General features: G+C 47.3%; 1 protein-coding gene across 1 annotated transcript in view; it reads left to right on the forward strand.

Annotated features, from left to right (window-relative positions):
• GALNT5 (polypeptide N-acetylgalactosaminyltransferase 5) overlaps nucleotides 1-12,474 on the forward strand; it is a gene marked incomplete at its 3' end in the record, with an annotated part of 36,696 nt that overhangs the window by 10,672 nt on the left and 13,550 nt on the right. Inside the window, exons 2-5 of the mRNA XM_082197999.1 lie at nucleotides 7,453-7,619; nucleotides 9,363-9,482; nucleotides 11,195-11,330; nucleotides 11,850-11,969. Of these exons, the coding sequence (XP_082054125.1) occupies nucleotides 7,453-7,619; nucleotides 9,363-9,482; nucleotides 11,195-11,330; nucleotides 11,850-11,969 (543 nt within the window). The remainder of the gene's footprint in view (nucleotides 1-7,452; nucleotides 7,620-9,362; nucleotides 9,483-11,194; nucleotides 11,331-11,849; nucleotides 11,970-12,474) is intronic.

The raw sequence follows: 12,474 nt of genomic DNA on the forward strand, positions 1-12,474 counted from the left end.
ATTGTTTCCCTCGGTCCGAAACCACCCTCAAGGGGGCACCATGCAACCTAAACACATTTTCCACAAACAATTTAGCGGTTTCTTCTGCTGTGACCGCATGTGAGCAGGCTATAAAGTGGGCCATCTTGGTTAACAGGTCTACCACAACCATAATGGCTGTCTTCCCTTTGGACCTGGGCAGATCAGTCATGAAATCTATTGCCACTGCCTCCCATGGCCTTTCCGGCGTGGGTAGTGGTTCTAATAAACCTGCCGGTGCCCGCCTCTCCCCCTTGGCTCGTTGACATCGGTCACACCCTCTCACATATTCACGCACATCTTCCCTGACCTTGGGCCACCAGAATTCCCTGGTAACCAGCCACATGGTTTTGTGTTGCCCAAAATGCCCTGCTGTGGGGCTATCGTGCAGTTGCTTGAGTACCTTTTCCCTCAATTCCCCTTCAGGTATGTATAACGCTCCCTTGTAGTACAACGCCCCGTTTCTCTCCTCAAAACCCCCGGGTTTGTCTCCCTCCCTCCTGAGACCCCTGAGTTTGTCCTGGGCGTATTCATCCTGCACCGTTCCCTCTACCAGTTCCCTTTGCCCCACCAAAGCCGCCCCACACACCCAGCGGTCCTCGGGAATAACATGGGTCTCTTCGGGTGCACCCTCTCCCTCCAAATATTCAGGTTTGCGTGAGAGAGCGTCCGCCCTAACGTTCTCCGGGCCTGGTACGTAACAAATCTCAAAGTTAAATTTGGAAAACTCCTGGGCCCATCTCAACTGCCTTTGGTTGAGCACTCGCGCAGTTCTCCAATACTCTAGATTCTTATGGTCCGTGCACACTTGCACCTTCTGTTGTGCACCAATTAGTAGGTGCCTCCATCTCCGGAAGGCCTCATAAATCGCAAGAAGTTCCCGGTCGTGCACCGTGTAGTTTTTCTCAGATTTGTTCAGCTTTCGCGAAAAGAAGGCACACGGTCGCCACTCTGACCCCTCCTTCCCCGGCTGCAGAAGAAGCACCGCCCCTATGGCTCTGTCAGAAGCGTCTGTTTCAACCCTCAGCTTTTTTTGTAAATCCACATGTAGAAGTTGTTCGTCAGAGGCGAAGGCCCTTTTCAGTTCCTCAAACGCTCGCTCCGCCTCCCCCGTCCAAACAAACTTCTTTTTGCTGCTGAGACAGTCCGTGATGGGCGCCGTCAGGTGGGCGAAGTTTCGGATGAACTTACGATAAAAGTTTCCAAACCCTAGGAACCTCTGCACATCCTTCTTGGTCTTGGGTGTTTTTCATTCCAGCACCGCTTGAACCTTGCCGGGGTCCATGGCCAACCCCTTGTCTGACAAGCGGTACCCCAGGAATTCCACCTCCTTGGTATGAAACTGACACTTCTCCAGTTTCACCCACAATCTGTTGGCTTGCAGCCTGCTCAACACTTCTCTGACGTCTCTCACATGTTGCTCCTCATTCTCCGAATACACCAACACGTCATCTAAGAAGGCCACGCAATTCTTGTAGAGCAAAGGCCCCAGTACGTGGTTCATAAAGGCTTGAAAACACGCGGAGCCTGTTTGTAATCCAAAAGGCATAACGAGGTATTCAAATGCCCCCAAAGGGGTGAACATGGTGGTCTTCCATTCATCCCCTTTCCTTATACGTATCAGGTTGTACGCCCCCCTTAGGTCCAGCTTTGTAAAAATCTTTCCTTTTCGCACCCTGGTCAAAATATCATCAATCCTGGGCATAGGAAAAGCCGCCGGCTCTGTCACTGCATTTAGGGCCCGAAAGTCACATACCAGCCTCGGCTTGTCCGTGTTTTTTTTATCCACAAAAAACACTGGGCTACCCCCCGCTGCCTTGGACTCTCTGATGAAGCCTCTCTTCAGGTTCTTGTCAATGAACGCTCGCAACTCCTGCATCTCCCTGTCTGACATGGCATACAACTTGCCTACAGGAAGCTGTGCTCCAGGGAGTAAATTGATCTGGCAATCAAAGGGCCTATGCGGGGGTAGTTGGTCCGCTTCCTTCTCGCTGAACACGTCGCTGAGATCAGCATACTGTGGTGGCACCTTCCCCTTCTCCATCACTTCCGTCCCTGCTAGGGTGGCTTGGGCCCCTGCTGACCCCTTTTCCCCCCTGCAGTGTTCCAAGCAATGTGCTGAACCGAAGGAAACCACTCTTTGATGCCAGCCCACCAGCGGATCATGTAGGGCTAGCCAGCTCATTCCCAAAATAATGGGAGCGCCTCCCAAGGTGGCCACATTAAACGCTATCAGTTCTGTGTGCCTTGCCACCCTCATTATCATTGGGACGGTCTGCAAGCTGACGCCTCCTCCCAACAGTTCCCTGCCATCAATCGTGGTCACTTGCAGGGGGTTGCTTAAAGGGATAGTCTGTATCTGGTGCTCAGCAGCAAACTCCTTGCTCATGAAATTGCAGGAGCTGCCTGAGTCCAACAGCGCCTTTATTTTTAGGGGGTGTCCATTTTGCAGCTCTAGAGACACTTCAATCACTAGAGCAGGTCGAGGAGCTTCTGGCACTGGCACTTGGGGAAGGGGCACTTTCACTGCTCTTTGGCCTGGCTGCAGTGCCCTGCTGGCAACCAGGCGTTGGCTTTTACCTGTTCCGTTTCTCCCTGCTCTTCCCCCTCAACAGCTCCCACCATCCCTTGCCATTCCTTCCTCTGGGGGCAGACTCTGGCAAAGTGGCCTGGCTGTTGGCAGAGATAGCATTTCCGGGCTCCCTTTCCCTCCTTCTTCGCCCCCTCACTGGGCTTTGAAACTGCGCGCGCGCGGGCTGTTCCGATTTCCATCGGCTCTGCCGGCGGGAAAGCTGGCTCAGGAATGTCTGGAATGCGTAACTCCTTCCAACGTTCCCCTCTCCCTTCCCGCCTCTCCAAGGCTCTTGCCTCCTGGCGCGCTCCAATGGTCAGCGCAGATTTGGTCAGCTGATCCATAGACCCCGCCCTGGGGCTCCTGGCCAGCTCGTCTTTCACAGCTGAAGAAAGACCTTCTTCAAATAGCATCTGAATGGGTGCCGCCGATAAATCCCACCCCAATCTGTGAATCAGCATGGTAAATTCAGTCCAGTACTCACGGACAGATCTGCTTCCCTGCTTGCAAGCCATTAGCTGTCTGCGTGCCACCCCTTCCTCAATATCGCTGGAAAACATGATATCCATTGCACGAAAGAATTTCATAGTGTCCTTTAGGATATCGTTGTGCGTTGCCATCAGGGGTCGAACCCAGTCACGCGCGCCCTTCTCAAGATGCCCAATTACGAACGCAACTCGCGATTCCTCATCAGGGAACTCATCAAACTGCACATTCAGAGCATATTGCATCTCAGTCCTAAAGGCATGGTAATCCTTGGGGTCCCCCCCAAACTTCTGCACCAATCCTGGTACCTTTCTGGGGAACTGAGTGTTTCTCCCCTCTTTGTCAGCATCCTGAGCCCTTCTGTCCTCGAGCCTCGCCGTCTGCAGCGCAAGTTGGACCTCCAGAGCTTGATACCTTTCTTCCAAGCTTGGACCAGCTCCAACCCCTGCATCTCCGGTTCCGACTGGGTTGCTCATGATGCTTTCTCCTGCACAGGCAGCGTACAGAGTCTGTCAGACTGCTGTCAGGGGATGGTTAGCTGCTTGTGCTTAAAATTGTGCCCCTTCAGAGTTTGTGCGACCCCACAAACCTCTGTGTGTGACAGAGCTCCTCAGACATGTCTGCCCTAGTCACTAGTAGAGTCTGACAGTGGCTGTCTGCGGAAGCGCTTCCAGCAAAGAAGTTCCTTATCGGAAACGCGTCTCCTGGACTCACGACGTGGCAGCTTCCGGCGAAGCATGGGTCTCCCTGCAGTAGCTTCTGACACCTCCCCGCTATTTTCGCTCGAAGTGTCTCTCACCCCTTTCTCTTCCCTGCTGCTTCCTGCCTGGGCTGCTGCGTCTCTCTCAGCATTACTGAGATCCTCCTCCAGAGACCCCGCGCTCCCCCTGCTGGTCCCTGCTTTGGCTGTTGACTCTCTCCCAGTCTCTGGGAGCCTTACCACTTCCCTTTCCTCCGATGTCAGTTCCCTGACACAGAGGTACCACTGTACTGTACTGAGCTTGCATTCTGTTCTAAGGAGCCCCCAGTTTTAGTTTAACTACAGTAATTAGATGAGACTCTGAAATTTGTTTTGTGTGTGTGGTTTTTCACCCTCCCCTCCTCGTAGTGGTTGTGACAGCAGTGGAGAGATTCAGAAGAAGGGCTCCCTTCAGTCCCTTAGTGCTGACATCCTAGACTCAAGGGACCATAGGTTTATAGTTGCCATGGCTCCTGGGCATGTGAGGAGCTATGGGAACTACATTTCTCTTGGCCCATTGTACCTAGGCCTAACAGAGGTTCCATTTTGAACCTTCCAGGAAGAAATTGCTTCCTCACGAAGTACACACTTAAACTGGAGAGAACTCTCTCCCACAAGGAGGCAGTGAAAGCGACCAACTTGGACAGCTTTAAAAGAGGATTAGTCCAGTTCATTGTGCTTTGCCGCCACAATCGGAGACAGTATCTTTCTGAAAAGCAGTCGCTGGAAACCGCTAGAGGGGGACAGTGCTCCTGAGCTCAGGTCCTACCTGTCATCTTCCTGTGGGCATCTGGTTGGCCATTGGGAGAACAGGGACTGTGGTTGAGGTGGTCTAAGAGCTCTTTTGTGTTTAAAACTGTGCTGCATGTTTTACACATTGCTGTTATTACCGTTTGTTTACTGTTCCGCCTCCAAGGTGTGTGTATCACATCATGCCATTTCTCCAGTGTTAGAAACTCATATGCACAAGCCAGGTGCCAAATGGCTCCTTAAAACCAAGGTTGCAGGTGCCAGAAACGAAATGTCTAGCTGTCATTTTTGGCCAAGAAGGCTCTAAAGTCTTGTTTTATTATTTTTAAGGGTGGGCTGTCTTTCACTGATTATCAGTTAAACATCTGGCTAGTTCGGATGACAACCTTGAGCAAGGTTAAGAGCTTTGAGAACTTTATCCAGGGACAGTCCACATATATATTTGTCGACTCCTGCGTCTTTTTTTCTTAATGGTGACACAGACCATTCAAAATGTAATAATATTCTGCACAACTGTGAGCAGGGCAGTGGGCTGGAGTAAGTGAAGGCAAACTACAACAATTAGCTATGATGTTTTTCATTGCTCCTACTCAGGCTGCACAGAAAAAGCGTTTCGCTTCCAGAAATTCGTTCTGATGGCGCAGATAAAACATAACTGATAGAATTCTATGGGATGTGGTGTGAGAAAACAGCCAAGATCCAAAACTCCCCAGGCATGCACCTCCAGCTGGTGATGTCAGGCGCCATCCTGGCACCCAGACATCTTCACTGGGACGCAAGTGGTCAATAGTCAGGCATAAAATGCACCTGGCGCCTGGCTAATTTCAAACACTGCATTTCTCCACCCAGCCCTCAAAAACTCTTGAGAGGAAGTATTACCCCAAAAGTCCCCAAGTCGGCCAGTGAGATCTATGGTTAAGGGAGGATATGTACTCATATTTTCCCGGTCCTGATATTGTATCTGCTACTCCACCCTGCCACATACAACTCCACAGCTTTTTAGACGTGCTTTTTTTCTACCATGTTTTTGCTGGTCGCCCATAAGTTGTCACAGTGCAGGTAGATAACGAACAGTTGCCTGTTGCAATGCCAATCAGGCAGCGAGATGGATGTCAGGAGTGCAGGCAAGCCATGCATTGGTTTTCTCTTTAAATAGCCACTGGATGCTTTTTCTGTTTGTTAGCTTATACCACGGGATTCACACACACGCCGCCCTCCACAGCTGGCTTCCATATACTACAAAACCCACAGGACACCTGCTCTTTCACTTCTCCTGACTTCCAGTTCATTATAGCACACTGCACTTGCCAAGCCATTAAAAAAAAAGTTACTGCTCTGGAAAAATCATTTGTGCGTCTTGGTTTTTCAAGACTAGGTTGGCCACCCTGCTTGTTCTGAGCTCTCTTAAACACAGAAGCTGAGAAGCAGCAACACAAGCTGTAGACTAGATCAGTGGTTCCAAATTGGTGGCCGGTGGACCCCAGGGGGGTCCGCATAACCCACACAGGGCGTCCTTGACACCATTCACATAACAAGAGATACCAAGTTTTTCAAACATTAGGGGCTACGTAGCTTGGCTTTTGAAAAACAGGGGGTCTGCAGTACTTACCGTATTTTTCGCTCCATAAGACGCACCCGACCATAAGATGCACCTAGTTTTAGAGGAGGAGAACAAGGGGGGGGGAATTCACTCCCTCTGCTCAGCGCCTCTCCAGCAAAGCAGGAGGAGAAACGGAAGGGGCTCCATTTCTCCTCCTGCTTCGCTGAAGGGGCGCTGCGCAGAGAGGGAAAGCTGCACAGTGCCTCTCCAGTGAAGTGAAGCCAGGAGAGCCAGAGGGATCGATGTGAAGCCTCCTAAGCACAGTAGGAGCGCTCCCGTTGCACTCAGGAGGCTTTGGGCAGCTATCCCTGAAGCTAGGAGAGCAAGAGGGATCTCTCCTGGCTTCAGCGAAAGCTGCGCAGCCTGTATTCGCTCCATAAGACGCACACACATTTCCCCTTACTTTTTAGGAGGGGGAAAGTGTGTCTTATAGAGCAAAAAATACGGTAGCTAATTGGGTACCACTGGTCTAGGTGATAATGATGATGGTGGTGGTGGTGGTGGTGATGTTTTGATCGAGTCTGCCCGAGTGGCAAAAACATCAGGAATTATAGCAACTAGTCCCTGTATCTTATGAAGTTCCTCTCCATTAAAAGGAGACTCATTAACATAGTCTATTTTTATTGATGTTAGCTCCTGACAGGAAAGTACGACCACTTCCTCTCTTGCCTGCTCAACCCCTGATGTCGGTGCTGACCAGCATCATAGTGCTACATGGAAATTTGCTCCTTGGTTCCCTTCGTTCCTTTCGGTTGAAAACATCACTAGCATTTATTTGGATTTTATCATGGGTTGCCAAGGCAGGTTGAAACAATAAAATCACCAGTCAAAAAAACAGTTACGACCGTAAAATAAGAGAAGCAGAAAACAATTACAAACATTTCCATACATAAAAACAGTGGGAAATAGTTCCAGTGCAGATGCAGGCTGTGATAAAGGCTTTGTTGAAAGAGGAAGGCAATCTGTAGGCTCCAAAAAGACAGCAGAGGCAGCAGCTGTCTATTACGGAATGTGAGGAGGGGATTCCAAACGGTAGGTGCAACCACGCTAAAGGCCCTGTTTCTATATCATATGGAATGGACTTCCTGGTAAGGCAGAGTCTGCAAGAGACCCCCTTCTGCAGAGCACAGTGATAGACCGTGTATATAAAGGGTGAGGCAATCTTGAGGTAAAATGTTTTATGGCAAGTTGTTAGAAACGCCAACCCTCCATTCTTTTTTGCATGTGCTTTTACCCATGTGTGTGCGCTGCTTCAGTGCCATTTATGCCTGTTTCTGTTCGCTACAGATGTAGAGATCTTCTCGTCCACAACAACCTTCCCACCACCAGCATCATCATATGCTTTGTTGACGAAGTGTGGTCCACACTCTTGCGCTCTGTTCACAGTGTCCTCAACCGCTCCCCTCCTCAGTTTATTAAAGAGGTTATTCTGGTGGATGACTTCAGCACAAAAGGTTGGTTGGTGTTTCCCAGTGTGTTTCGGCTTACTGAGTGTCCTGTTTTCCAAGCCGTTTTGCTCTTTTAAAAATGCTGTCGGGTTTTTTGTTTTGTTTCATTTTTAAGGTTGCCGTTTATTTATTTAGAAAATTTGCTCAAAAGAATCCCAAAGAAGAAAACTAAACTCAAACCAATCCAATTATATATAAACCATGACTAAAATACACAAACCCAGTGAAAAAACAAATATGTGTAAAACTATCACTAAATATCAAGATGAAAACAATAAAACAAATGTAACTTAATACAAGTGGTTGTTGTGATATTCTAGTGAAATTCTGTTGCCTTACATTTCCTTGTGAGCTCAGACTGGTTTGGTTTGGTTTGGTTTGGTTTGGTTCCTATAGATGACATTTTATTTCTGTATACAAAAAAAAAAAAAAAGACAATTAGAATACAGTTGTACCTTGGAAGTCGAACGGAATCCATTCCGGAAGTCCATTAGACTTTCAAAACATTTGGAAACCAAAGTGCAGCTTCTGATTGGCTGAAGGAAGTTCCTGCAGCCAATCAGAAGCCGCGGAAGCCCTGTTGGACATTCGGCTTCCAAAATAATGTTTGAAAACTGGAACATTTCAGGATTTGATCATTCAGGAGCCGATTTGTTTGGGAGCCAAGGCGTTTGAGATCCAAGGTACGACTGTACATGTATCCTGAAAGTAAGGACCCCTGACCATTAGGTTCAGTTGCGTATGACTCTAGGGTTGCAGCACTCATCTCACTTTATAGGCTGAGGGAGCCGACGTACAGCTTCCAGGTCATGTGGCCAGCATGACTAAGCCGCTTCTGGCAAATCAGAGCAGCGTACAGAAACACCATTTACCTTCCCATCGGAGCGGTACCTATTTATATACTTGCACTTTGACGTGCTTTCGAACTGCTAGGTTGGCAGGAGCAGGGACCGAGCAACGGGAGCTCACCCTGTCGCGGGGATTCGAGCCGCCAACCTTCTGATCTGCAAGCCCTAGGCTCTGTGGTTTAGACCACAGCACCACCCAAGTCCCTTATCCTGAAAATATATTTGGCCTAAAAGAGGGCAGACCAGGGACCCACTGTTCTGTGGGGTGGTTTCTTCTGATGGTCATAGATTTGATTCTACCTGTTACTGGGGCCTTATTGCGAGTCCATCACTCAATCCAATGCCCTTTCTCAATGCAAGGAATCCATAGCTAGAGCATCCCAGCAGATGGGTGACCAGTCTTCTTGGAAGACCTCCGGTGAGGAGGAGCCCCAGTCCCACCCCTCTGATAATGGTTCTGGTGTCAAACTGTTCTTAATGTTAAAATGTTTCTTGTAACGTTCAGTTGAAATCTTATGTGAGTTATCACTTCTCCACTCAGCTTGAGAGAAACCGCTATGTAGTCGCACTATGCAGCTTAAGAGATGTTAACTTTGGGAGGATTATTGAAAGGAAATAAATGTGTCAATTACTGCTTAAAAAGCAAAGTATTTTTGGGAGGCGGCAATTCATATGTAATGAAGGTAACATGGCAGCAAGTGAGTGTTGGGTGGGGAGCCAGGGGAAGGGGGCCCACCGTTCCTGTCATGGCTGTCAGAAGAAGGGAACCAATTTCCACTGTCTCTCCTCCAGCAGCCTGAACAAGTGGCAGTGGCTGAGGGCTGGTTGGTTCCTCTTTATTTCTTGCTCATAGGCATGAATCTGTGGTCCATTTCCTTGCTTCTCTTCTGTTCTGTTTTAGCATACCTCAAGGACAAACTAGACCAGTACATGGCCCAGTTTCCCAAAGTCCGGATCCTTCATCTCAAGGAAAGGCATGGTTTAATACGAGCTAGACTAGCGGGAGCAGAGATTGCCAAAGGTAAAAAGAGTTGCATTTTATCATCAAAGTGCGGTTTGTTATTTGCTGTTGTTGTTGTTGTTTTAAAAAAGACAGAAGTCACTGGAAGCAATCCAGTGGAAATTTGACTCATTGCACTGACATCTGTGGAACTAAATGGGTCCAATCAGAAGTTAAGTGCCATTCTGATAAATGGGACTCTCTCCCAGAAAAGTGTGCGTAAGAATATCGCTTTAATTCATTGGGATGTAGGCATGCTTAACCTTCACTGGACTGTACCTGATCACCAAACAATTTTAAAATGCGCACTAAAATCAGAATAATAGAATGCAGATATTTCCCCCCACCAGTCATGTAGATTCAGTAGTACTACAAAGGTGACACCAGATATTCTCTTCCTTTTGATTCCCCCCCCCAAAAAAAAAATATAGTGAGTTAAAATATGTTTTAAAAACATTTCCTGAAAACCTATTTAACTGTGAAAACATTCATTTAAAAAAAAATCTTTATTTGGTGCTTTCAGCATTCCCCCTTTCTGGTATCAACTGGAAATCAGGTCATGAACAGGTTAATGTCAAAACATTTTAAAATCACAGAGATTATTGTTCCCTGATGATGACATGGGAGAAGGGGGCAAACAAGACTACAGTGGTACCTCGGGTTACATACGCTTCAGGTTACATACACTTCAGGTTATAGACTCCGCTAACCCAGCAGCAGCAGGAGGAGGGCCCATTAGCTAAAGTGGTGCTTCAGGTTAAGAACAGTTTCAGGTTAAATACGGACCTCCGGAACGAATTAAGTATTTAACCCGAGGTACCACTGTAATTGAAAATGAGGACAGTGCTTCCTGAATCAGTCACACAGGTGATCCTAACCCAAGAGGAGTCATGAAACCACTGCAGACAATACAACTGTGATAGAGGGAAAATAAGGTGCATTCGGAGAAGAGGGTCCTGGGTGCATCCCAATGTAAACACAGGTTTCTCCAGGTGACGTAAAATAGCAGCATTTTAAGCTATGTTATACTGAGTCACATCATTGGTCCATCTAGCTCCCTGTTGTCTGCACTGGTTGACTGTTAATTCCCCTTTGCAGTTTCTGTGTGAAAATCTGATAAGTAAAAAAGGGGAGAACCCAGACAAAATGAGAGGGTGAGTAGGATGTCATTATGATGAGGGTGACATCATGTCGATGCTACACAAAACGTGTGTGCATGAGCAGCACCAAGTCCACAAAAAACTGCTGCGTGGAAGCACTCTTACTTAAGCTGAGAAACAGTGAGTTGGGCATTGTCCTCCCTGGCTGTGTGCTTCAGGTTAAGAACTTTGCTTCAGGATGAGAACAGAAATTGTGCTCCGGTTTCACGGCAGCAGCAGGAGGCCCCATTAGCTAAAGTGGTGCTTCAGGTTAAGAGCAGTTTTAGGTTAAGAATGGACCTCCAGAACGAATTAAGTACTTAACCTGAGGTACCACTGTACACACACCCAGCAATGTTTTCACAAGAGGCTATCAAGTATGATGAATGAGGAGCCTGTGGGCTTTCAGACTGTGCTGGCCTACAATTCCCATATTTTCGAGCCATTCACTTAGAGTACCTGGGGCTTATGGGAGTTGGACTGCTGCGTTATCCGGAAGGCTGCAGGTTCCCTTTCCCTGGAGTGAGAACTTTCCAGAGTTGTTCCATTTCACCTTCTGCAATAGAATTAGCTCCTTTTTATTTTCTTCTCTAGGTGACGTCCTGACATTCTTGGATTCTCATGTGGAATGCAACGTAGGATGGCTGGAGCCGCTCCTGGACAGAATCCGTTTGAATAGGAAGAAAGTTGCCTGTCCTGTTATTGAAGTCATCAGTGACAAAGATATGAGGTAATTTTGATGCCTCCATATTTGTTCTGGTCCTGCCTTGGTAATCCATGCACAGGAAAAAAATACTTATTCACGTGGATCATTTTTCTTGGCAGGGATGGGGAACCTGTAGCCTTACAGATGTTGTTAGATTCCACTTCCCATCACCCTCAGCCAACATGGCCAGTGCCAGTCCAACAACATCTGGAAGACCACAGGTTCCCCTTCTACGTTTTGGAACCAATCTTTTCTACCCTTTATCTTCTTAAGCATCTTCTGGTTGTGACAGTTTCAAAAATAAATTGCAAACAGGAAAAGATGTTACACCAAGAATTTAAAAACTATTTTTAAAGGATGTTAAACATTTCACCACATGTTTAAAAAGCTCATAATTTTGTGAGAGTATGTGTTTTAATGTTACCCGTGGGATCTATTAACAGCCCCTCCCCTTTAAAAGTATATCATTCAAGTTACGGTTACCCTTTTCATACACAGCTTTTGTTTCTGAAGTTAATTCCTGTTGTGACTTCCATTCCTTAGCTACATGACCGTGGACAGCTTTCAACGTGGTGTTTTTACATGGCCAATGAATTTTGGATGGAAGCCCATTCCTCCAGATGTCATCTTGAAAAATGGGATTAAGGACACAGATATAATTAGGTAAGTTTTAGCTGTTAAGATTTTGTTGACAGAATTGCTCCTTAAGCACTAAACCCACAAGTTGGAGTTGGGAGAAAGGCGTATATTACTCAGGTTTGCAAAACATAGGTAACATTTGTTGGGTGTGCAACTCTACTCTTTCCTGAGTGCAAACTAGCATCATTAAAACACAGCGAGTTCAGCTATGAGGATCCCATAAAAAGAACAAGTTTGGGTAAACACTGGGCCTCTAGACCAGAGTTGTTGGAGTACCAACTCCCATCAGCCCATAGCCAACATGGTCAGGAATGTCTGAAGCTTTAGTTCAGCCACAATTTCCTGGATTAGAAAACCAGGAATGGCCAACATGGTACCTCCAGATGTTGTTGAACTGCAACTCTCCAGCATAGCCAGGGTGTTCAGGGATGATAGGAGTCATAGTCCATCAACATCTGGAGAGCCCTACATTGGCTACCCCTGATTTATTTAAAGTATGCATCATATAAATAGGGAGATGTCAGTTTAT

Source organism: Podarcis vaucheri (genome assembly GCF_965113315.1).
Source record: "Podarcis vaucheri genome assembly, chromosome: 1".
Classification (NCBI taxonomy): Eukaryota; Metazoa; Chordata; class Lepidosauria; order Squamata; family Lacertidae; genus Podarcis; species Podarcis vaucheri.